Genomic DNA, 27616 nt, shown 5'->3' on the forward strand with positions numbered 1-27616 from the left:
GTATGTACGGTTGGTTGCGATGGGTCCCCACCGGTAACCCGCTCCCCGGCTTCAAGCTGGGCCGGAGGAGCACTACACTTTGCCCGCAGGCGCTGGCCCTCAGAGACTGGTGCCCTGGCTGTGGCGGTGCCTCTGCTGTACGGGTTGGGCTGTTGCCTTCAATCGGGACTTGGTTGTTAGGGGAATCTACGTCCCCTTCACTGACGGATTCAGCAAATTTGGCGACTCCTAGCCTTGCCGGGGTCCGAGAGGCCCCTGCCCTGGTGCTGACTGTCCTTCGGAACACTGCTCCAGACCTCCGGGCACACAGCCAACGGGGTCCTTCCAGGAACTTCCAAACGGTCCCCCTCCGGACAGTCACCGCCGTCGCTGACCTTGCTGTTCTGGCCCTACACAAAGCTGGACCTTCAGGCTTCTCTCTCTCTCTGTCACCACTCTTGCTTTCCTCCTTTACCACTTTTCTTTCTCTCCTCACTTTCACTTAGTTGTTTACACTTGCCCTCTCTGGGCTAATCTCTGTTCTCAAGCTCTTCCCTGAGCTGACTCCAACTCTAGACTGCCTGGTACTTCCTGCCTCCAGAGCTGTGATCTCCTTGGTGGGCGGAGCCAACCGCCTGGCCCACCCCCTGGTGTGAATCATCAGCCCCTGGAGGAAGGCAACAAGGATTTGTGGTTCAGCTTAGGTGTGCCTACCTGGGATGTGGGGTGTGGTGGTGTGTGACCTGTGTCCCCTGGCTTGCCCAGGGCGACACATTAGTACAGAGTGCCAATAGGTGGCCATAATACTGCTTTACTCCCGTGAAGTTCTTGCCTTTGACTAGCCTTTATAGGAGGTCAGTGATATTCCAAGTGATACTACACCTATTGTATAAGTGATCAAACAATTAGGCTATGTTCACAAACAGTTAAGGCCGCTTTAAACGCTGCGATATCGGTACCGATATCACTAGCGTGGGTACCCGTCCCCATCTGTTGTGCGACACGGGCAAATTGCTGCCCGTGCCGCACAACAGCTCCCAGACCGGTCACACGTACTTAACTGCCCGGCGACGTCGCTGTGACCGGCGATCCGCCTCCTTTCTAAGGGGGCGGTTCGTTCAGCGTCACAGCGACGTCACAGCTGCGTCACTGAACCGCCGCCCAATAGAAGCGGAGGGACGGAGATGAGCGGGACGTAACATCCCGCCCACCTCCTTCCTTCCGCATAGCGGCCAGGAGGCAGGTAAGGAGAGCTTTCTCGTTCCTGCGGTGTCACACGGAGCGATGTGCACTGCCACAGGAGCGACGAACAACCTCGTTATTGCTGCAGTAACGATATTTGAGAATGGACCCCCATGTCACCAATGAGCGATTTTGCACATTTTTGCAACGATGCATAATCGCTCATAGGTGTCACACGCAACGGCATCGCTAATGCGGCCGGATGTGCGTCACAAATTCCGTGACCCCAACGAGTTCGCATTAGCGATGTCGTAGCGTGTAAAGCCCCCTTTAGGCTATGTTTTCTGATCAAAACCTGATCTTGTGGCAGGAAATCTCCTTTGAGTCATCTGCGTTTTTGGTGTGGTTTTTAGTGGCGTTTTTGGTGCAGATTTGCTGCATTTTTTCTATAAAGTGGGTTTTATAAATGAAAAAACGTTGTAAAAACACTGCGAAGAATGGACATGCTCATTCTTTGAAATCTGCAGCAAAAACACAGGTGTTTGAGAAAACAGTCAGGAAAAACTCTGCAGGTGTTTGTGTGTGTGCATAAGATTTCAGAAATCTCATAGACTTTGCTGGGACTGTAAAAAGCAGCATTTTATTAGCATGGATTTGCATAAACCAAGGAAAATCTGCAGCTAAAAAACACAGCGAAAAGTTACCAAAAAAGCCCTGTGTGAACAAAGCCTTATAGGCTCAGGGACATCGGGTGGGGGAAAGTGAAAGTTGAAAAAAAAATAATTGTTTTTAAACTTTTAAATATATTAAAAATTCAAACAAAAATATACAAAAATCTGAATCAATCCTCTCCACTCTTCCCATTAAAAATAAATAAATCTTTATTTTTATATAGCGCTAACATATTCCGCAGCGCTTCACATACATCAGGAACACTGTCCCCATTGGGGCTCACAATCTAGAGTCCCTATCTGTATGTCTTTGGAGTGTGGGAGCAAACTGGAGAACCCGGAGGAAACCCACGCAAACACAGGGAGAACATACAAACTCCTTGCAGATGTTGTCCTTGGTGAGATTCGAACCCAGGATCCCAGCGCTGCAAGGCTGCAGTGCTAACCACTGAGCCACTATAAGACTACAGTGCTAACCACTGAGCCACCGTGCCGCCCATTAAAAAAAAAATAAAAAAATATATATATATATGAAATTTGTAAAAGTCTGATCTGTGACAATATAAAATTGATTAGTCCATATGATAACCCTATTAAGGATAAAAAAACCCCTTGAATTATTTTAACCACACACATTTCGATTTCGGGGTAATGGTCAGTTTTACATCTCAGTTAATGCTTTAAAAATGAATCCCTAAAACAATAGCGTAATAAGGATATTTAAAGTAACTTTTTAAGACTTTGAATTAGATCGTGCATGTGATTTCATCGTTATGTAGGTATCACACTTTTGTACCTATCTGCCAGGGATGGCTTTGCCTTCCCCTCTGCCTCTTAGACATGATTTATTTTGGGGGATGGGGGGGTTCTGCTGTAGAGGATGTAGCTCCACACTTCAGTAAATGTCCTCCCAAGTGTTTGATTCCCATGAAGCCGGCATTTGGCCAGTCTAGTTCTTCCAGTCAGACATGACGATCGGGGTGTAAATACAAAGGATCTTTTTCCATCTGTCGTCACTTCTGAATTACCAGTATGCACAATTAATTTCTTCTTCTTTTTAATTTGTAACTTTAGAAGTTGTCACTGACGAAGTGGAGTTTGGTTCACACTTCAGTTTGCATCAGTTTTCTAATTAAATTACCCCCCTGATCTCAATGATATATAAAATTTTATCTGAAGATTGTGGCACTTTGTCATCAATTTGAATTCTTTAGAAATTAGTAATATTGGTAAAAATAAAGGAGTGACCCCTCCCAGATGAGAAATTGCAGGATTTATCCAATCCCAATATATTATAGTCTCATCCTTATATCAGATTAGTGGGGGTCAGGCACCCAACTGATCAGCTAATATAGGCTCTGGCAAAAGCCAGATATATTGTAAACACATTGGACAGTTCCATTCAACGTATAGTGCCGTCAGGTGCTACACAACAGCTCCTTTTCTTCCATAGCAGCCGCTGTCATGTAAAGGTGAACAATGCTTCTTTCAATGTGTACTGGTTGCTTCCATGTACTGCAGAACAGCTCCTAGTCTCTTGTAGTAGCCGCTGCTGGGTCCTGCAGAACAACTCCTAGTCTCTCGTAGTGGCTGCTGCTGGGTCCTGCAGAACAACTCCTAGTCTCTCGTAGTGGCTGCTGCTGGGTCCTGCAGAACAACTCCTAGTCTCTCGTAGTGGCTGCAGCTGGGTCCTGCAGAACAACTCCTAGTCTCTCGTAGTGGCTGCTGCTGGGTCCTGCAGAACAACTCCTAGTCTCTCGTAGTGGCTGCTGCTGGGTCCTGCAGAACAACTCCTAGTCTCTCGTAGTGGCTGCAGCTGGGTCCCGGTGAACAGTTTTTATTTGTAGTGGTCATGTCTGAGTACTGCAGAACAGCTCTTATTTTTTGTTGCAGCCACTTCTGAGTACTGCAGAACAGCTCCTATTTTCTCGCAGTGGCAGCTGTGAGGTCCTGCAGAACAGCTCCTATTTTTTGTAGTGGCAACTTGGGAGTACTGCAGAACAGCTCCTATTCTCTCATAGTGACCTCTGCAGGGTCCTGCAGCTCCTATTTTTTGTAGTGTCGACGTCAGAGTACTGCAGAACAGTTCCTAGTTTTTTTTTTAAGTGGCCACTTGGGAGTACTGCAGAAGAGCTTCCATTTTTTTTCTTTGTAGCTGCTACTTCTGAGAACTGCAGAACAGCTCCTATTCTCTCGTAGTAGCCGCTGCTAGGTCCTGCAGAACAGCTCCTATTTTTTTGGCTGTTATGTTTTTGTAGCGGCCACTTGGGAGTACTGCAGAACAGCTCCTATTCTCTCGTAGTGGCCGCTGCTGGGTCGTAAAGTCAGCTCCTACTATTTTGGATCTTATGTTTTTGTAGCGGCCACTTGGGAGTACTGCAGAACAGCTCCTATTCTCTCATAGTGGCCGCTGCTGGGTCCTGCAGAACAGCTCCTATTTTTTTGTAGTGGCCACCTCTGAGTACTGCAGAAGAGCTCTTATGGTTTTGTAGCGACCACTTGGGAGTACTGCAGAACAGCTTCCATTTTTTTGTAGTGGCCACTTGGGAGTACTGCAGAACAGCTCCTATTCTCTCGTAGTGGCCGCTGCTGGGTCATGCAGAACAGCTCCTATTTTTTTGGCTCTTATGTTTTTGTAGCAGCCACTTGGGAGTACTGCAGAACAGCTCCTATTCTCTCATAGTGACCTCTGCAGGGACCTGCAGAAAAGCTCCTATTTTTTGTTCTGGCGACTTCAGAGTACTGCAGAACAGCTCCTATTTTTTTGGCTCTTATGTTTTTGTAGCGGCCACTTGGGGGTACTGCAGAACAGCTCCTATTCTCTCGTGGTGGATGCTGCTGGGTTCTGCAGAACATCTCCTATTTTTTTGGCTCTTATTGTTTTTGTAGCGGCCACTTGGGGGTACTGCAGAACAGCTCCTATTCTCTCGTGGTGGATGCTGCTGGGTTCTGCAGAACATCTCCTATTTTTTTGGCTCTTATGTTTTTGTAGCAGCCACTTGGGAGTACTGCAGAACAGCTCCTATTCTCTCGTGGTGGATGCTGCTGGGTTCTGCAGAACATCTCCTATTTTTTTGGCTCTTATGTTTTTGTAGTGGCCACTTGGGAGTACTGCAGAACAGCTCCTATTCTCTCGTAGTGGATGCTGCTGGGTCCTGCAGAAAAGCTACTATTCTTTTGGCTATTTTTTTGTAGCGGCCACTTCTGAGTACTGCCGAACAGCTCCTATTCTCTCGTAGTGGCCGCAGGTGGGTCATGCAGAACAGCTCCTATTTTTTTGTAGTGGCCACCTCTGAGTACTGCAGAAGAGCTCCTAGTTTTTTTGAAGTGGCCAATGTTGAGTACTGCAGAACAGCTTCCATTTTTTTGTAATGGCCACTTCTGAGTGCTGCAGAACAGCTCCTATTATCTCAGTGGCCACTGCTGGGTATAGAAGATTAGCTCCTATTCGCTCATAGTGGCCACTTCCAGGTATTGTAAAACAACTCCTATTCTTTTGTAGTAGCTGCTGTTGGATACTATAGATCAGCTCCTAATCTAATCTCTCATAGTCGGCACTGATCATATTTACACAGTGTATTGATACTACTGTATTTAACTGATCTTTGCTGAGCAGCAGTTCAAAAAAGCCTCTAAAGGAGTGTCGCGGGCGGAGGAGGGGACGCCGCGCTCTCCCTCTGCTCGGGTCTGGCTGCCGCGGCTGCTGCGGCCTGCTGCTGCTCGGTGGCTCGAGCAATGGGCCGGATCCCGGGGACTCGAGCGGCGCTCTTGGCCCGTGAGTGAAAGGGGATTGGGTTTTGGGATAGTTTATTGTCCGTGACGCCACCCACGGCTGTGGTGATTGAGTGCACACCACCGCTGCTCTGTTTGGGGAGCCCGGGAGTGATGGTACGGAGCAGCCAGTTGTTGATTTGCCCCTCCGTGGGTAGGGGTCTTGGTGCTCCCAGGGCCCAGTGATGGGATTGGTATGGTGGACAGGCGGGTATGGGGCCTGTGGGGGTGCAGGGGCGTAGGGGCAGCGCTGTGCCGCACGGCACGGAGGTACTCACTCAGCCAGTAAACACGACACAGTTCTCGGTAAACAAACGGCTGGTTGGACGGGTCCCTCGGACGGTTACGGTGCTGCGGTTCCCTGCAGTTAGCGGTGACGGTCTCTTCCTTGCACCTATGTAAAGTCTCTTGGTAGCGATGGGTCCCCACCGGTTACCCGCTCCCCAGCTTGGATATGGGCCGGAGGAGCCCCTCTCTTGCCCGCAGGCGCTGGCCCTGGGAAACTGGTGCCTTGGCGGTGGCGGTGTCTCCCCTTAACGGTCGGACTGTTGCCTTCAATCGGGACTTGGTTGTTAGGAGACAGAGGTCCCCTTCACTGACGAATTTGGCAAATTATGGCGACTCCTAGCCTTGCCGGGATCCGAAAGGCCCCTGCCCTGGTGCTGACTGTTCTTCGTATACTGCTCCGATGCCGCCGGGTCACCACCCGTCCGCGGTCCTTCCAGCAACCTCCAAGCAGTCCCCCTGCAGACTATCACCGCCGTCTGCTGACCTTGCTGTCTCAGTCCGGGGCACACACCCGGACCAGCTTCAGGCTTGCTTAACTGTTCCTTTTTACTTCTTCACTCAAGCTCCTTTCCTTTGCTCCTCTACCACTTCACTTCCTTCTACTTTCACTTCCTAAACTGTTCTGCCTGATTCTTCCCGACTCCAGGGCTGTGAACTCCTCGGTGGGCGGAGCCAACCGCCTGGCCCACCCCCTGGTGTGGACATCAGCCCCTGGAGGAAGGCAACAAGGATTTTAGGTTAGCCTAGATGTACCTGCAGGGAATGTAGGGTGCATGTGATGTTGTGACCTGTGACCCCTGGCTTGCCCAGGGCGTCACAGGAGCATGAAATGAGCATTAGAAAAGCACTGCAGCACAGTATTTTGGAGAGTAGGAAGGAAAATAAGAAGGAAAATAAGATACTAAAGTATGGTATATTCCAAAAATGTATAACTTTGCAATGCTTTAAGGATAATTATATGAGGAGATAATGATTAGTTACAGACAGAAATTAATCTCCAAATATTGCTTTGAGACCCCTTCAATAGAAAATACTAGGTCTTCCTCCACCCTTACAATCTGGTTTCCCTAACCGCCATGAGTATAGGGTCTGGCCATAGCCAATGACACTGAAGGAGGGTGGCATTATATTTTCTCCTGCAACTAAAGAATGTCGGATCCTGTAGTACATAGATGGTCAGTCTTAGTCCTCTGGATACAAGAGAGGAATCTAAAATAGTCCACCAGGTCCATAATTCCCAAATGATTCCTTTTAGTAGGACATTGAATATTGAGTCTGATGTGGCAGCAACATGATACAGAGCAGGAGAAGCCGAGCAGATTGATATACAGGTTTGTAGGAAATGATTGGGTATAACTCGTATTTTATTCATTGAAATTATGTTTAATAGTCCAGTGGGCGGGGCTATTGAGTGATTGACAGCCTTGCCTCTTTATACAGAGAGATCTGTTAAGATCTTAGCATTTTTTGTCTTAAAATATACTGAAACAGTTGCACAATGCAGTTTATCAATACGTACCTGTCAAGTATGGCAATAACATTCTTCTTTGGTCGTCCAATGTTCGGGCCGTACAAATGTGCCCTGGAGTAAGTCCGTATAGACTGCAGCAAGTTCCTCAGCTGCACGTAATCCTTCCCCAGCTGACTGCCATTAATGGCTCGGCTATGTAGAGTGCGGTAATTGTTGGGCTCTGTAGGAATAACATGGTATTATCAGCCGGGACATTAGTAACATGCAGATACAGATATGGTTTTTGAAGATCTTAAAACAATGAATGTATATGCCGTGTATAAAGTTTCCTTCACAAAAATCATTTTAGCAATGGGGTTTCATGAAAAATGTTGCACCGTTTGCCTTCTATAGCCTTTGTGTTACACTGTCCATTGCTGACTGCCGAATGAGTTAACTGAGAATCTATCAGTGAACTCATGACAGAGAATGTGTACCTCTTTTGTCTGTCTTTAACTGAGCCTCTCTGCGCTGATTTATGATGATATGAAGGTTCAACTCTCCTTTATATGATCTGTGGTCACAAATCAAATAAAAAAATCAATAAAACACAGATAAAACAGATACAAACTCCCCGTCAGAATGAGCTCACTATAGGATTCTTATACGGGCGTCACATGGGACGATAAATCGTGTGATCACATAAGCGTTCGCACCCGCCCCCGTCGTTTGTGCGTCATGGGCAATTAGTTGCCCGTGGTGCACAAAGTCGTTAACCCCCCGTCACACGTACTTACCTCCCTAACGACCTCGCTGTGGGCGGCGAACATCCACTTCCTGAAGGGGGAGGGACGTTTGGTGTCACAGCGACGTCACACGGCAGCCGGCCAATAGAAGCGGAGGGGCAGAGATGAGCGGTACGTAAACATCCTGCCCACCTCCTTCTTCCGCATTGCCGGCGGGATGCAGGTAAGCTGTGTTCGTCGCTCCTGCGGTGTCACACGGAGCGATGTGTGCTGCCACGGGAGCGACGAACAACTGGAGCACAGAAGGAGGAACAACATTATGAAAATGAACGACGTGTCAACGAGCAACGATAAGGTGAGTATTTCTGCTCGTTCATAGGTGTCACACGGTACGATATCTCTGACGATGCCGGATGTGCGTCACTAATGACGTGACCCCGACGACATATCGCCCGATATATCGTACTGTGTGACGCCCGCATTAGTTATTCTCATTCTGCAGCCAGTAATGTGCAGGGAAACAAAGAGCTTATAAAAGCCAAATGGTGCAACATCCTGAAAGAATAATTTTTATCCCTAAATAGATGCATTTAAGTAAAGAAATGTTGCCACCATATCCTTTGAAGAGGACCGACAAGTGCATCTTAATACATTAGAATATCATCAAAAAGTTAATTTATTTCAGTAATTCAATACAGAAAGGGAAACACATATATTATATAGAGTCATTACACACAGAGGGATCTATTCCTATATATTATATAGAGTCATTACACACAGAGGGATCTATTCCTATATATTATATAGAGTCATTACACACAGAGGGATCTATTCCTATATATTATATAGAGTCATTACACACAGAGGGATCTATTTCTATATATTACAGTCATTACACACAGAGGGATCTATTTTTTATATATTATAGAGTCATTACACACAGAGGGATCTATTCCTATATATTACATAGAGTCCTTACACACAGAGAGATCTATTTCTACATATTATATAGAGTCATTAGATATAGAGGGATCTATTCCTATATATTATATAGTCATTACACACAGAGGGATCTATTCCTATATATTATATAAAGTCATTACACACAGAGAGATCTATTCCTATATATTATATAGAATCATTACACACAGAGGGATCTATTCCTATATATTATATAGAGTCATTACACACAGAGGGATCTATTCCTATATATTATATAGAGGCATTACACACAGAGGGATCTATTCCTATATATTATATAGAATCATTACACACAGAGGGATCTATTCCTATATATTATATAGAATCATTACACACAGAGGGATCTATTCCTATATATTATATAGAGTCATTACACACAGAGGGATCTATTCCTATATATTATATAGAGTCATTACACACAGAGGGATCTATTCCTATATATTATATAGAGTCATTACACACAGAGGGATCTATTCCTATATATTATATAGTCATTACACACAGAGGGATCTATTCCTATATATTATATAGTCATTACACACAGAGGGTTCTATTCCTATATATTATATAGTCATTACACACAGAGGGATCTATTCCTATATATTATAGTCATTACACACAGAGGGATCTATTCCTATATATTATATAGAGTCATTACACACAGAGGGATCTATTTTTTATATATTATAGAGTCATTACACACAGAGGGATCTATTTCTATATATTATAGTCATTACACACAGAGGGATCTATTCCTATATATTATATAGAGTCCTTACACACACAGAGATCTATTTCTACATATTATATAGAGTCATTAGATACAGAGGGATCTATTCCTATATATTATATAGAGTCATTACACACAGAGGGATCTATTCCTATATATTATATAGAGTCATTACACACAGAGGGATCTATTCCTATATATTATATAGAGTCATTACACACAGAGGGATCTATTCCTATATATTATATAGTCATTACACACAGAGGGATCTATTCCTATATATTATATAGTCATTACACACAGAGGGATCTATTCCTATATATTATATAGTCATTACACACAGAGGGATCTATTCCTATATATTATATAAAGTCATTACACACAGAGAGATCTATTCCTATATATTATATAGAATCATTACACACAGAGGGATCTATTCCTATATATTATATAGAGTCATTACACACAGAGGGATCTATTCCTATATATTATATAGAGGCATTACACACAGAGGGATCTATTCCTATATATTATATAGAATCATTACACACAGAGGGATCTATTCCTATATATTATATAGAATCATTACACACAGAGGGATCTATTCCTATATATTATATAGAGTCATTACACACAGAGGGATCTATTCCTATATATTATATAGAGTCATTACACACAGAGGGATCTATTCCTATATATTATATAGAGTCATTACACACAGAGGGATCTATTCCTATATATTATATAGTCATTACACACAGAGGGTTCTATTCCTATATATTATATAGTCATTACACACAGAGGGATCTATTCCTATATATTATATAGTCATTACACACAGAGGGATCTATTCCTATATATTTTAATTAGAGTCATTACACACAGAGGGATCTATTTCTATATATTACAGTCATTACACACAGAGAGATCTATTTTTTATATATTATAGAGTCATTACACACAGAGGGATCTATTTCTATATATTATAGTCATTACACACAGAGGGATCTATTCCTATATATTATATAGAGTCCTTACACACACAGAGATCTATTTCTACATATTATATAGAGTCATTAGATACAGAGGGATCTATTCCTATATATTATATAGAGTCATTACACACAGAGGGATCTATTCCTATATATTATATAGAGTCATTACACACAGAGGGATCTATTCCTATATATTATATAGTCATTACACACAGAGGGATCTATTCCTATATATTATATAGTCATTACACACAGAGGGATCTATTCCTATATATTATATAGTCATTACACACAGAGGGATCTATTCCTATATATTATATAGTCATTACACACAGAGGGATCTATTCCTATATATTATATAGAGTCATTACACACAGAGGGATCTATTTCTATATATTACAGTCATTACACACAGAGGGATCTATTTTTTATATATTATAGAGTCATTACACACAGAGGGATCTATTTCTATATATTATAGTCATTACACACAGAGGGATCTATTCCTATATATTATATAGAGTCCTTACACACAGAGAGATCTATTTCTACATATTATATAGAGTCATTAGATACAGAGGGATCTATTCCTATATATTATATAGTCATTACACACAGAGGGATCTATTCCTATATATTATATAAAGTCATTACACACAGAGAGATCTATTCCTATATATTATATAAAATCATTACACACAGAGGGATCTATTCCTATATATTATATAGAGTCATTACACACAGAGGGATCTATTCCTATATATTATATAGAGGCATTACACACAGAGGGATCTATTCCTATATATTATATAGAATCATTACACACAGAGGGATCTATTCCTATATATTATATAGAATCATTACACACAGAGGGATCTATTCCTATATATTATATAGTCATTACACACAGAGGGATCTATTCCTATATATTATATAGAGTCATTACACACAGAGGGATCTATTCCTATATATTATATAGTCATTACACACAGAGGGATCTATTCCTATATATTATATAGTCATTACACACAGAGGGATTTATTGCTATATATTATATAGTCATTACACACAGAGGGATCTATTCCTATATATTATATAGTCATTACACATAGAGGGATCTATTCCTATATATTATATAGAGTCATTACACACAGAGGGATCTATTTCTATATATTACAGTCATTACACAAAGAGGGATCTATTTTTTATATATTATAGAGTCATTACACACAGAGGGATCTATTTCTATATATTATAGTCATTACACACAGAGGGATCTATTCCTATATATTATATAGAGTCATTACACACAGAGGGATCTATTCCTATATATTATATAGTCATTACACACAGAGGGATCTATTCCTATATATTATATAAAGTCATTACACACAGAGAGATCTATTCCTATATATTATATAGAATCATTACACACAGAGGGATCTATTCCTATATATTATATAGAGTCATTACACACAGAGGGATCTATTCCTATATATTATATAGAGTCATTACACACAGAGGGATCTATTCCTATATATTATATAGAATCATTACACACAGAGGGATCTATTCCTATATATTATATAGAATCATTACACACAGAGGGATCTATTCCTATATATTATATAGTCATTACACACAGAGGGATCTATTCCTATATATTATTTAGAATCATTACACACAGAGGGATCTATTCTTATATATTATATAGAGTCATTACACACAGAGGGATCTATTCCTATATATTATATAGAGTCATTACACACAGAGGGATCTATTCCTATATATTATATAGAATCATTACACACAGAGGGATCTATTCCTATATATTATATAGAGTCATTACACACAGAGGGATCTATTCCTATATATTATATAGAGTCATTACACACAGAGGGATCTATTCCTATATATTATATAGAATCATTACACACAGAGGGATCTATTCCTATATATTATATAGAGTCATTACACACAGAGGGATCTATTTCACGTGTTTATTTCTGTTAATGTTGATGATTATGGCTTACAGCCAATGAAAACCCAAAAGTCATTATTCAGACTGCTCTGACTTTGGTCTTGATAAAACACAGTGGAGCTGCACCAGCAGATGACATGGCTCCCCAAACCATCACTGATTGTGGAGACTTCACACGAGACCTCAGCAGCTTGGATTGTGGCCTCCACTCTTCCTCTGGGACCGCGATTTCCAAATGAAATTCAAAATTTACTTTCATCTGAAAATAACACCTTGCACCACTGAGAACAGTCCAGTTCTTTTCCTTCTTGGCCCAGGTAAGATGCTTCTGGCGCTGTCTATTGGTCATGAGTGGCTGACACAAGGAATGCGACACTTGTAGCCCATGTCCTGGATACGTCTGTGTGTGGTGGCTCTTGAAGCACTGACTCCAGCAGCGTCCACTTCTTGTGAATCTCCCCCAAATTTTTGAATGGCCTTTTCTTAATGATCTTATCAAGGCTGCAGTTATCCCGGTTGCTTGTGCACCTTTTTCTACCACACTTTTTCCTTCCACTGAACTTTCAATCAACATGCTTGGATACAGCACTCTGTAAACAGCCAGCTTCTTTAGCAATGGCCTTTTGTGGCTTACTCTTCTTGTGGACTGTGTTACTGACTGCCTTCTGGACATCTGTCAAGTCAGCAGTCTTCCCCACGATTGTGTAGCCTACTGAACCAGACTAAGGAGCCATTTTAAATGCTTAGGAAGCCTCTGCAGGTGTTTTGTGATAATTATTCTAATTTTCTGAGCTAATGACTTTTGGGTTTTCATTGGCTGTAAGCCATAATCATCAACATTAACAGAAATAAACACTTGAAATAGATCCCTCTGTGTGTAATGACTCTATATGATATATAGGAATAGATCCCTTTGTGTGTAATGACTCTATATAATATATAGGAATAGATCCCTCTGTGTGTAATGACTCTATATAATATATAGGAATAGATCCCTCTGTGTGCAATGACTCTATATAAAACATGTTTCCCTTTTTGTATTGAATTACTGAAATAAATTAACTTTTTGATGATATTCTAATTTATTGAGATGCACTTGTATCACCAAATGTGACGTTTTATTAATGTTTGTCTTTATATGTGTTTATTTGTTTTAGTTGGATACTGACTGCTTTGAATATCAGAATTTTCTATATTAATTTTATATGCTTATCTATAAACCTACTTTTTCCAGAAACATTTTTCTTTAGAAGTGTGCTGCTATCTTATCAGTGATCACTCGGCACTTCGCATGCTTTTAATGAGCATGGGCCAAGAACTGCTGCATTCCCCTCTGCATGACTGCCGCTGCTCTGTGCAGTAAAAAGTGTTCTCACGCTGAGCCGTGCAGAGAGCAAAACTTATAAGGACTCTTTCACATGTCTGTCCTCATCGGCCTGATGTCAGAATACATTGCGCAGACTTGCTGTGGCTCACCCGATCCAATCACGTCAGTATTAGTATTCTGCTTTGCCAAACACGAACCCTGCGAACCTCCTCACATTTGCCGTCATTCTCTTCTTTTGATTAGCCAGTGTGGCGCCCCTGAGGCTTCAGTCACCATAGAGGTACTGCACCTTAGCCAGAGGTGTGGTATCCCATGCCTGGGTAGGGAAGAGGTCATCCAAGTTGTACACACAAACACACAACACCTTCAATTAGCAGCTCCCCACCAGGCCAGGGTTTGGGCTTGGTGCCACTAAGCTATGTATAGCTAGTCACTGGTGGTGGTACCTCCCTCCCTGTAATCCAATCCAGCCTGGGGGGGGGGGAGTCTAGTGAGTGGGGGGCAGACTGTATAAAGTAGAGAGTAGAGAAGGAGCAGTAGAGGAGTGAAGACCTGTGGTCTGGAGCTGGTGCGAGAGAAGAGAGAGAGACCCCAGAGAGAAGGGGTCTTAGATCCCACGTGGAGTGTGCCATACCCACATGGTCTCATTCCCAATACAGCATATTGGAGGGACTTGGCCGCAAATGGGGATCCGGTCCCTAGGCTAGAGTAGAAGAACCAATGTGGTCGTCTAGTAAAACCGGAGGCTGAAGATACAGCTAGTAGTACCAAAGCCAACTCTGCACACAAATCCGCTGGAAGGTGCCCATAGAGGACCAAGGGACAGAGCTTCAAGCCAACCTGTAGGGTTCGTGGACACCGGCAGAGGGCACTGTGTGCGTAGGCGCGGGACAGGAGGGAGAGAAGTCAGCGCAGGAAGATGACCAGGGAAGGAACATAAGAAGGGTGCAGCGGTCTTGACCTCCGAACTACCCGGGATCGACTGGAGCCCATCACAGTGGAACCCAGAACTGCAAAGGCGGTCACTGACTAGTCGTGTTACCTGCTACTTGGAGTAAAAACTGAGACTGCATCTGAAACGCCCACGCCGGGGCTTGCAGGGCTCGCACGGTCACCGGGCCGGTGGTATTCAGGGTCAGGCTGTGAGTGGCCCGACCTGGCTTCCGTGACCCCCGGCGGGTTTCAATAAAAAAGGAATGTCCGACCGTCAGTCCGGTGTTACAAGGGGGACGGAAGGAGGGTAACGGGGTCCCTGGGGGGGGCTTGCCATTGCTCTCCCCCAGGAAACGGGACGGGGACGGGGGATGCTTGCAGCGCCACCCGTGGTTTGCGGCCAGGTGTTCAGCCGCCGCTGCGCGGTCTCTCTCCGGGGCAGATGTTACGGGCAGCCGGATGGAATCGCTCCCCATGGGTGGAGCGGGGGAGCCCCGGGAGGTTAATGAGACCCAGGGCAACAGTCCTCAGGGACACCGGGGGCACAGTGCGGCGGCATTACTCACAGCAGTCACGGTGTACGGTTCCAGTTGTTCTTTATTTAAAGTCCGTTTCACATCGCACCCGGGTGCTGGTCCTCGCCACCTGTAGCCTTTGGTCGGTCCCGGGCAGGTAGGAGGAAGGGGTGTCCGGTGAGGTGTTCTGGGGGTCTCTCCCTTTCGGTGCGTTAGTGCCGTCCCCGTGGCATAGATCATCTTGGGAATTCGCCGCCTCTCTGTCTCTCTCATTCCCGGTAGCGGACCCACACAACCGCCACCGGGTACAACTTTCTCCAGGGAACCCCAGTCCTCAGCTCCATTCCCCTCCTCTAGGTGTTATCAGCCCTGGTCTCGTGGCATCTCCTCAACAGGAGCGGTGCTCTGCACGTCTGCTCTCCCTTGCAGCCCCTGACGTTCTGCCTAAACTTCTGTGTGCTCTGCACTAAACTCACTCCTTCAGGCCCCCCTCCCCTTGGTTGTCATGGGGACCTGCCTGTGTCCAGCCACCTGCTCATTAAGGCTAAGTTCACATTTCCGTTGATTTGTATCAGTCACATGCGTCGCTTGACGCATGTGACTGATGCGCTGTTCAACGCTGTACAACGGATGAACAAAGAACAGAATTCTTTGTCGGATTCCGTTGTGTGCGGGGGGCGGAGTTCGGGGGCAGAGCCGAGCGGGGGGCGGGGCCAGGCGCTGAGGATGTCAGTGGAAGTGCTGCGGTCTGCATGGCTGGGGACAGGTGAGTGTATCTGTGAGTGAGTGAGTGTGTGTATGTGCATGTATGTATGTATGTATGTGTGTGTGTGTGTGTGTGTGTGCACATGCAAAGTGTGGGAGGGGGCGGAGCCGAGCAGGGGGCGGGGCCAGACGAGGGTGTCAGTGGCAGTGCTTGTCTGCATGGCTGGGGACAGGTGTGTGTGTGTGTGTGTGTGTACATACATGTGCGGAGTGCGGGAGGGGGCGGGGCCGAGCGGGGAAGTGTCGGCCTCCCTGCACACGTAACCAGCCTAAATATCGGGTAACAGCAAAGCACCCGATGTTTACCTTGGTTACCCGATATTTACCTTGGTTACGGGCCTACACCGCTTAGCGCTGGCTCCTTGCACCGTAACCAGGGTAAATATCGGGTAACCAACCAAAGCTGGTGACGTGTGCAGGGAGCCAGAGAGCATGCGCAGCGAAATCCGACGGATCTCGCTGCTCAAAAAACGTTACATGCTGCGTTCCTCCCGCCCGGCGGTCAGTCATTCCACGACTGATCAGTCGGGCGGAGGGTGCAACGCAGCATCATCAGTCACAATCCGCTGCTCATACAAGTCTATGGGAGCAGCGGAATCCGCTAAACGGATTCCGCTGTTTACAAGAGCAGCGGATTGTGACTGATAGATTTTAGCGGAAATGTGAACTTAGCCTAAGGAGACAGGATGAGTCATGGACTCAGAAAAAACTTCATGCTGCAAATGCTGTTAACTCCTTCCTGCCAGTGTGATGTTAGTGTGTGTTGTGGGGACCCTTCTTCCTCCTGCCCGGGAAAAATGGGGTAACATTTAATACCCTGTAACGACCCGTTTACAGGGGCGTTACACATCTCTGTGTCATCCCATTATCTGCGTGTGCCTCTGGCCCTGCACCCCCGCCATCTCTGACTACTAACCCCATTGTCCCTGGGGCCCAGCTCTACCTGTGGAGAGCTATACCAACCAAGCTGTGTCACCATCTGCTCCAGAGGCCCCATCCCGCAGCATAGGCTATCTCTGGCCGAGTACCACAGGTGGCGTCATGAATAACTATCATCATCCCTTGTAAATAATCCCCTTTTTATCCTTTTTATAATGACACGCCGCCGCGACATCCCACCTAAGACAGAGTAACCGGCCCGGTAACGAGTGCCCCAGGGCCCCGACACGGGTGTGTCATTGCTATGGAGTGATGCACACATGATGCTTTGCCGGGCCAGCTAACTAAAGGGAGAGATGGAAATGCTGGTAGGAAGGAGGCGGCTCACAGGGCTCCCATTTGGCAACCACAGAACCAAGGTAATGGTGGGCATGTGTATTTACAAGGTACTATTGGCACCGTATAGAATGTGATTCTTACTGTCTCAGATGTATAGAAGGTGAATATCTCATTGAAATTTCGCTTTGGTGTAACAGACTGTCAAACTGGAAATAAATGGATGGAGTCCAGATCCCGCGAACAGGTGTCTGCCGGCCGGTGAACACTGTGGTTATTTTTCTTGGTCTACAGCCCCAATCTTTCTTTCACATAAAAGAGGACTAACACAACGAACGGCATTCTCATCTATAACCTTTCCTGCCCTACTGGTGTGAAGAAAAACAACCTGACAGATGTGGAGGTGATATTTCATGGCGTTTACATAATATTCAATGCTCAAAAGAATTCCACTTCCATATCATTAAATACAGCCATAAGAGAAATCAGCGATTATTGACGATGTATCAGTGTTTTAGGGGGTTATCCACCAAAGACTTTTATGGCCGGACTCACTTTCTTCCTCCAACCAGTTTTGGGGTTCCTGACCAAGATCCATTTTTTTTATTTGTCCTCTTATGTGGTAATAACTTTGGAAACCTTCATCCCACCCCAGTGATTAAGACATTAGGATTTTGTTTTGTGGCACGTTATTATAGTTGTAACTTCCAAGTTTGGAAGTTTTGCCCTACCCATAGTATGCAGTTTGTATAACATTGTAAATTTGGTACCCTCTAATTAAGTCAACACAGCCATTAAAATCTAGACCACGGCAACAAAAGTGAGTACACCCCTAAGTGAAAATTGTCAAATTGTGCCCAAAGTGTCAATATTTTGTTTGTCCACCATTATTTGCAAGCACGGCCTTAACCCTCTTAGACCTGGAGTTCACTAGAGCTTCACAGGAGCTGCTGGTTCCTCTTCCATCCTCCATAACGACATCACAGAGCTGGTGGATGTTAGAGACCTTTCACTCCTCCACCTTTGCGTATGTTCAATAGGGTTTAGATCTGAAGACGCTTGGCCAGTCCAGCACCTTTACCCTCAGTTTCTTTAGCAAGACAGTAGTTGTCTTGGAGGTGTGTGGAGATCATTATATTGGAATACTGCCCTGTGGCCCAATTTATGAAGGAAAGAGATCAGTATCATGCTTCAGTATGGGACAGTTGGCAGCACTTGTACAGCTCCAAACCATGACACTCCCACCACCATGCCTGACTGTAGGTAGGGCACACTTCTCTTTGCTCTCCTCACCTGTTTGACACCACACACTCTTGACACCATCTGAACCAAATAAATTTATCTTGGTCTCATCAGACCACAGGACACTTCTATTTTGAAAAGACAACCTTTGGCTATGACGTTGAACACGTGTAGTCAACCTCTTTGGTCGACCATGACGAGGCCTATTCTAAGTGGAATCTGTCTTGCTAAACCACTGTATGGTCTTGGCCACTATGCTGCAGATCAGTCTCAGGGTGTTGGCAATCTTCTTATAGCCTCGGCCAGCTTTATGTAAAGCAACAATTCTTTTTTTTAGATCCTCAGAGAATTCTTTGCCATGACAAGCCATGTTGAACTTTATATATATATATATATATATATATATATATATATATGTATATATATATATATGTATATATATATATATATATATATATATATATGTATATATGTATATATATATATATATATATATATATATATGTATATATGTATATATATATATATATATATATATATATATATATATATATATATATATATACACATATTTTCATGGATATTTTCAAAAACTATTTTTTTTTAATCTTGATCTATATATATATAAAAAATAAACAAATTTGCACATTTTAATTACTGAACCCCATCATAGAATTCAAAGCTGTATTCAGAAGTTTTCTTAAACTCTTCAAATACTTAAGAGGCTTTAGAAAGTAGAGTGAAAAAAATTAAAAAATTCCATTTACTTTCACAAGTTCATTTTGAAGAATCAGAAACTTGTGAAAAGGCACAAATAAGGGCTCGGACAGGAGGGAGATAAAGTGACGTGGAAGGATTGCATAATGGATGAAAAGTACCTTTAAAATTCTGTAAAAATGGTCAAGAATGGTCAGGTCATTCATCATGGATAAATTGACTTAAATTAGGTTTTATAGGTTGAAGATTTTTAATGTGAAAAAAGTCCTCCCCTTGTTACAGAGGCCATAACTTGTGTATTTTTCCATCGACCAAGTCATACAAGGGCTTGACTTTGTCAGGGCCATATGTAGTTTAGATTGACATTATTAATTGTAACATACAATGTGCTGAAAAATGGAAAGAAAAAGTACAAGTGTGGAGAAATAGCAAACAAATTTAATTTCATTGCTTATTTTTTGGTTTTATGTTTACAGCGACATTGTGGGGTAAAAATGATGCAGCAGTATAATTCTCGAGGCCAGGTTTTTTTTGTTGGTTTTTATTAAATAGGAAAAAAACCACGTTTGTAAAAAAATAAATAAATAAATTGGTTTATATTGCAATTTTCTGTGGTAACATTTTCATTTTTAAGTCGATGGAGCTGTGGAAACAGCTTATTTTTTTGTGTGGTGACCTGATACCATTTTGGAGTGACTTTGAAGTGACAGCTTTTACTGTACAGGTTAATTAATTTTATATTTTGATAGATCAGACTTTACAGATGCAGCAATTCCAAATATGTTTTTTTTTAATTTTTATTTCTTTATTTTTAATGGGGACAATTTCAAACAGGGGTGAGTTGAGTTTTTATATATTTTTTAAAAATATTTTTTCTTCTAAAAACGTGAACTTGCAATGATCTCATCGCTTATTCTATAAACTGTAATACCAATTAATCATGGTCTCCTATGAAGACGGGCTGCGGGCTGGGCTACACGGGAGAAAAAACATGGCATCACCGATGGCCTTCAGCAGACTCCCAGGTCTTATTTTAAATGACTTCAAGCTTTTGTGGTTTGTTTTGTTGAAAGTGTAAAATCCCTTTAAGTTAGGAGGTTTTTTTCAGCTTTGTTGTGCTATTTCATTTTTTTGTGTTAGTTTATGAGGCATATGATTGATATACATACATAGGTTTGTTTCTGTATTTATCTATATTTTTTCGTATGACACTTTTACAGTGCGCTATTTTTTTATTTTTATTTATTTTATTTTTACACATATCCTTTTTCATTAAATTTCTGTGTAGTACCCATGTATATTATAATGTATTCTAGCCGGTGCACAAAAAATTCTCCAACCCACTTGATACAGGTAAAATATATCTTTGTACCGTATTAGCCAGTAGAGATAAAAAAAAGTTTGTTTAAAAGAACTGAGAGTCCTCAGTAGTTGATACCTTTTAATGGCTAACTGAAAAGATGGTAATAATAGCAAGCTTTGGAGACTACTCAGGTCTCTTCATCAAGCATGGTATAACACAAAATCTGAAGAGTCACATATTTATACACAACAGGACATGGAATAGTGCAGTGGAAAAAAAACAAAACAAAAAAAAAACAAGTCCTGTGAAGCAGAACTATCACTATGGCAAGGGGGCAAACTGTTGTGGCCATAAATATTGTTGTGGTTCATAGATAAGCAGTGTGAAAGTTTTATTGTCCTCTGATTGGGGTCTGGTCCGGGCTGTGATGCCCCCAGATGCTCTGAGGAACACATTTCTTAATTGATGTAAAAAGACAATTAAGAAATGTGCTCTTCAGAGCATCCGGGGGCATCACAGCCTGGACCAGACCCCAATCAGAGGACAATAAAACTTTCACACTGCTCATCTATTGTTACGCCCGGGTGGTGGATCCTCTGGGCCGTGCCCCTGTCACCTCCGGCGAAGCAGCTAGAGCTACCCCTAGACTGGGATAGTCCTGCAAGCCTACCAGAGAGACCAGGGACGCGGTTGACGGAGCAGAAGGCGGGGCAAGGGCAGAGTCCTTCTAGAAGCAGGAATGAGGAAGTCCTTGAGGACACAGAGTTCCTGGTGCTAGATAAGATGCCGGTGCCCAGGTACTGGTGCCAGGTAGGATGACGGTGTCCGTGTACTGGTGCCAGGTTAGATCACGGCAGATGTGAGCAGAGTCCAACCAGAAGCAGGCAGGGGTCACCGGGTGAAGCCGAGAGTAGGAAGCGGGTTCAGGCTGGAGAAGATGGTGGAGTCTCAGCTGACAGTCCCCGTAGGATCACTCGGACAGGTTGTGGACAGGACCAAGTTAACTTGGTAGAACTGGTTCTGTGGAAGACACAGTGTAAATGCAAGACACAGCAAGCGGGACCTGGACTCCTAGCTATAGAACTCGTAGAACAAGCAACGACCTCCAGGCAGGAAGCTCCTAATATACCTGACCCTGACTGATGCAATATCTTGTTAGGGAGTGCAGGGCCTTTAAGAGGAGGTCAGTGACCGCGCGCGCCCTAATGCACATGCGCGACGCCCGGGTGCTGGAGGCCAGAGCAGGGAGCGGTGCCAAGGAGGACATGTGGCTGGAGGCAGGGGACCCGGGGACCGGAGCGGTGAGTGAGGAACGACGTCGGGACCCAGGGAGCGTGACAGTACCCCCCCAGGCCCCCCTCCCTGCAACTGGGACATGAAGGCACGAATCAGAGGAGTACCCACGTTCTCCCGGGGTTCCCAGGACCTATCCTCGGGACCATAACCTGCCCAGTTGACCAGGAAGTACTGCCGTCCCCTGACGGTCTTCATGGCCATGATATCTCTTACCGCATAGATGTCATCATCGGCTATGGGAGGAGGAGGACTGGCATCAGAGGAGAAGGGACCGACGACAACAGGTTTCAGCAAGGACACATGGAAGGAGTTGGGTATCCGCATGGAGGGCGGAAGCTGCAACTTGTAGGATACCAGCCGGGGACGAGGACCTTCGAATAAACCCCCGTGCCAGGTTCTCGGTGATGTAGTCAGACATGGCCCAGGTCTCAGCAGGGGACAAAGGGTATATCCGTCCCCGAGGGGGTGTGGTTCCCGGCAGAAGGTCAATGGCACAGTCGTAGGGTCGATGTGGAGGCAATACCTCCGACTCCTTTTTATCGAACACATCTGTGAAGGACCAATAGGCTGGAGGAAGACCAGGTAAGGAGTCCGGGGCCGGAGGACGACGGACGGGCTGGACTAACTGGAGGCAGTTCTCATGACAAGACGGGCCCCAGCGGATTTCTCCAGTATGCCAGCTGACCGTAGGTTCATGTGCCCGTAACCAGTGTAACCCTAGCAGAAGCGGATGAGACATGCATAGCAGAACATAGAAGGTGATTTCTTTGGTGTGTAACGCACTGATACGCAGTTTCACAGGTTTGGTGACGAACAGGACGGGGTCAGAGAGGGGTTCCCCATCCACAGAGGCTATCACAAGGGGTGTCTGCAGCGGGGTGACAGGTAACTGGTACTTGTCCACTGTGGCCTGGTGGATGAAGTTACCTGCTGCCCCGGAGTCGAGATATGCCTCTGCCGTGAAGCGGGTTTCTCCTGTTGTCACCTGTACAGTCCATGTCACTGGGTCAGAGAGCTTCCCAGTACCTAGGGTGGCCTCTCCTACCAACCCTAGGCTTGGAGTTTCCCGGTTTCTCTGGGCAGGCACGCACCTGGTGTGCGTCGTTTCCACAATAGAAGCAGAGGCCCTTGACGGCTCGTTCCGCTCGATGGTGCTCGGAGGACCGTAGCCGGTCCACTTGCTTGGGCTCATGGATGGAGGAGCCAGAGAGCACGGATGAGGAGAGGATAGGCTTCTGTGGAGAAGCGGAGTGCCTTACAGGGCGCCGCTCGCGGGACATTTCCTTAGACTTTTCTTGAAAGCGGAGGTCTATCCGGGTTGCGAGGGCGATCAGGGTGTCCAAGGTGGAGGGGACGTCTCGGCCGGCCAGCTCGTCCTTGATACGACTGGTAAGCCCCTCCCAGAAGGCTTCATTGTTCCACCCTAGTTCAGAGGCTAGGGTACGGAACCGGATAGCATACTGCCCCACTGTCAAAGTCCCTTGTCGTAGTCTGAGTAACGAGGAAGCCGACGCGGAGGCGTGTCCGGGTTCATCAAAGGTGGTACGGAAGGTATGTAGGAAGTCCCGGATGTTGTTGGTTACGGGATCTCCCTTCTCCCACAAGGGATTCATCCACGCCAGTGCCTCGCCCTCCAGGTGGGACATTACAAAGGCCACTTTGGCCTGGTCACAAGCAAAGAGGTGCGGCAGCAGCTTGAAGTGAAGCGAACACTGGTTCACGAACCCCCGGCAGGTCTTGGGATCCCCGGCGTACCGGGGCGGAGAAGCCAGTCGGAGTTTTGTGTCCCCGGGGGGGGCTCCTACGGGGTTCGTGGACGTGGCCGGGGTTGACAGGGACGTGGCGGTTGTCTGCAGCGTGTTTAGGCGGGTATCCACTGATGTCATGAAAGCCAGCATACGAGATTGTGTTTCACGTTGGCGGACCAGTTCCTGCTGCATTCCGGCCAACTGGGGCGCTAGTGCTTCGGCGGGATCCATGGCCTGTTCTATCTGTTACTCCCAGGTGGTGGATCCTTTGGGCTGTGCCCCTGTCACCTCCGGCGAAGCAGCTAGAGCTACCCCTAGACTGGGATAGTCCTGCAAGCCTACCAGAGAGACCAGGGACGCGGTTGCCGGAGCAGAAGGCGGGGCAAGGGCAGAGTCCTTCTAGAAGCAGGAATGAGGAGGTCCTTGAGGACACAGAGTTCCTGGTGCCAGATAAGATGCCGGTGCCCAGGTACTGGTGCCAGGTAGGATGACGGTGTCCGGGTACTGGTGCCAAGTTAGATCACGGCAGACGTGAGCAGAGTCCAACCAGAATGAGGCAGGGGTCACCGGGTGAAGCCGAGGGTAGGAAGTGGGTTCAGGCTGGAGAAGATGGTGAAGTCTCAGCTGACAGTCCCTGTAGGACCACTCGGACAGGTTGTGGCCCAGGCCAGGATAGCTTGGCAGGACAGTCCCCGCAGGACCTCTCGGACAGGTTGTGGACAGGACCAGGTTAACTTGGTAGAACTGGTTCTGTGGAAGACACAGTGTAAATGCAAGACACAGCAAGCGGGACCTGGACTCCTAGCTATAGAACTCGTAGAACAGGCGACACCCTCCAGACAGGAAGCTCCTAATATACCTGACCCTGACTGATGCAATATCCTGTTAGGGAGTGCAGGGCCTTTAAGAGGAGGTCAGTGACAGCGCGCGCGCGCCCTAATGCACATGCGCGACGCCCGGGTGCCGGAGGCCAGAGCAGGGAGTGGTGCCGAGGAGGACGTGTGGCTGGAGGCAGGGGACCCGGGGACCGGAGCGGTGAGTGAGGAACGACGTCGGGACCCGGGAAGCGTGACATCTATGAACCACAACAATATTTATGGCCACAACAGTTTGCCCCCTTGCCATAGTGATAGTTCTGCTTCACAGGACTTGTTTTTTTTTCCCACTGCACTATTATATGTCCTGTTGTGTATAAATATGTGACTCTTCAGATTTTGTGTTATACCATGCCTGATGAAGAGACCTGAGTAGTCTCCAAAGCTTGCTATTATTACCATCTTTTCAGTTAGCCATTAAAAGGTATCAACTACTGAGGACTCTTAGTTCTTTTAAACAAACTTTCCAACCCACTTGATAAGCCAGATTTCAAGTATGCCTGTACCCTAAGATTGATTGCGTCCATCACTGTCCCATTGAACCATTCACCCTGTCAATCAATGATCAATGCGTATAAGCCCTTAGTTGATCTTTAAATTGGATGAAATGTCCGGAACTGGAGTTTTCTCCCATCTTTGCCATTTCTGTAGTGAGATGGGTTTCATTACCAGGTTCAGTTTTCATCATTATGGTTCTGTGTGGGAAAAGGTTAAAGGAGCACTCCATGAAAAGAATTATATAGTGAGTTTTCAGAGAACACAAGCAAAGAGGGTTCAATATACCCTAACCCCAAAATCCATACATCACCAGCAGACACTGATTATCTTGGGTTAAGAACCCCACAGTCTGGGAACTCTTGCCACGATGGGGGACACAGAACACATTGACATGATAGATGGCGACGCACTGCATGCAGAATGCTAAACATTTCTGTACACAAGTAATAGGGATTTCTCTGACTCACCATTTCCCAATTCCCATGAAATGTTGTACTTCTTGCTGGCGCTGTATTTTAGTAAGCTGAGCACACTGGAGCTATTCCAAGAATTATCTGAGTTTCGTCGTAGAGCATTAAGTCCAAAAATCAGATGAAGTCCAGAGCAGTCAACAAAGTTATAGAGTTTGTCAAGAGACCTGGCTGGGAGAAAACAGAAAGCTTGTAATGTATACTAGCATCTCAATGGGGAACCAGCAACGCAGCCGACATAATAAGGAGATTACATGTATTAGCTCCGGGGGTCGCTCCCCGTAATGTCCAGCGCTCCTGTACTCAAGAAATTATTACATTCTGCAATAAATATATTTCATTCAAATGGTTAATGTTCTTCCAAAATTTGTAATATCTATATCAGGTATCAATCATCAATCAATTCTATCTATCTATCTATCTATCTATCTATCTATCTATTTATCGATCTATCTATCTAAGAAAAAAAAAGCCTGGAACAGCGCAAAAATAAAGATGAGGTTGGTGCCCTCCAATTAGGCTTTATCCAATGGCAAAGAATAGATGAAAAAGACAAGGAAGCACTCCAAAATCCACAAAAAAGTGTAGGCTTTATTAGCCACTGTGGCTTGAAAAAGGTTGTGTATCAACCGAAAGGTTGCCACATGGGCTAATAAATTCCACACTTTTTTATTGTATATTTTGGAATGCTTTCTTGTCTTTTTCATCTATCTATCTATCTATCTATCTATCCCTCTATCTGTCTGTCTGTCCCTCTATCTGTCTGTCTCTCCCTCTGTCTGTCTATCTGTTTGTCCCTCTGTTTGTTTGTCTGTCCCTCTGTCTGGCTGTCCCTCTGTTTGTCTGTCTGTCCCTCTGTTTGTCTTTGTCCCTTTGTTTGTCTGTCCCTCTGTTTGTCTGTCCCTCTGTCTGTCTTTCCCTCTGTTTGTCTGTCTCTCTGTTTTTCTGTCTGTCCCTCTGTTTATCTGGCTGTCCCCCTGTCTGTCCCTCTGTTTGTCCCTCTGTCTGCCCCTCTGTCTATCCCTGTCTGTCTGTCCCTCTGCTTGTCTGTCTGTACCTCTCTGTCTGTCTGTCCCTCTGTCTGTCCCTCTGTCCATCTGTTCATCCGTCTTTCTCTCTGTCCGACCATCTGTCCCTCTGTCCGTCCATCTTTCCATCCATCTGTCTGTCCCTCTGTCCGTCCGTCTGTCTGTCCCTTTGTCTGTCCCTCCATCTGTCCGTCCCTCCGTCCTTCCGTCTGTCCATCCCTCTTTCTGTCTGTCTGTCCCTCAATATCTGCATAGTGTATCTATATTTTTACTGATTCTTTATATTTATTATTATTAATAATAATAATAATAATAACAATAATAATAGTAATAATATATTTAACATATATCTCAAATCTATCAATGATACATCTTTCACTCTATCTATTTTGACACTTGACCTGATGAAGTAACCTAAATACGTGTTGTGGCGTTTTTCTGCTTTCCTGTATATTGTCCAGTAGGTTTTGTTTTATATTTTCATTATGGCTTTGCTTATCCTATATGTATCTTTGCATATTATCTTCCTTACACCTTTTTATTAGCAGCATTATGTTTATTCTAATTTTTCATCCCCTGTATGGGAATATAATTGCTTTTTTTTGCCATAGGCTTCTTATTTGCATTCTCCCCACACTTTGTCACACAACTGTACAGGAACATAAGAAGAAAAACAAACCAGGAAAGCAAGGGAAATATTTAAGGAAAATAAAATTAGAAGCATAAAATAATGAAATTGTAAAATAATAAAATATGTAGAGATGATGCTTGTACCTAATAATATATTTCTGCATATTGCAATATTTCCTACGCCATCCCTCTTTGTATCCTTCCATCCAATGTACAGCGGGGAGCCGAGTGAGTGTTTTTACTATTATTTTATTTATTTTTTGAAAAATTGGATTATTTA

General features: G+C 44.6%; 1 protein-coding gene across 1 annotated transcript in view; it reads right to left on the reverse strand.

Annotated features, from left to right (window-relative positions):
* Positions 1 to 27616, reverse strand: part of HPSE2 (heparanase 2 (inactive)) — a 479085-nt gene that overhangs the window by 169170 nt on the left and 282299 nt on the right. The window contains exons 4-5 of the mRNA XM_075351599.1: positions 25676 to 25849; positions 7411 to 7582 (exon numbers count right to left, since the gene is read on the reverse strand). Of these exons, the coding sequence (XP_075207714.1) occupies positions 7411 to 7582; positions 25676 to 25849 (346 nt within the window). The remainder of the gene's footprint in view (positions 1 to 7410; positions 7583 to 25675; positions 25850 to 27616) is intronic.

The sequence above is a fragment of the Anomaloglossus baeobatrachus genome, chromosome 5, assembly GCF_048569485.1.
Source record: "Anomaloglossus baeobatrachus isolate aAnoBae1 chromosome 5, aAnoBae1.hap1, whole genome shotgun sequence".
Taxonomy (NCBI): Eukaryota; Metazoa; Chordata; class Amphibia; order Anura; family Aromobatidae; genus Anomaloglossus; species Anomaloglossus baeobatrachus.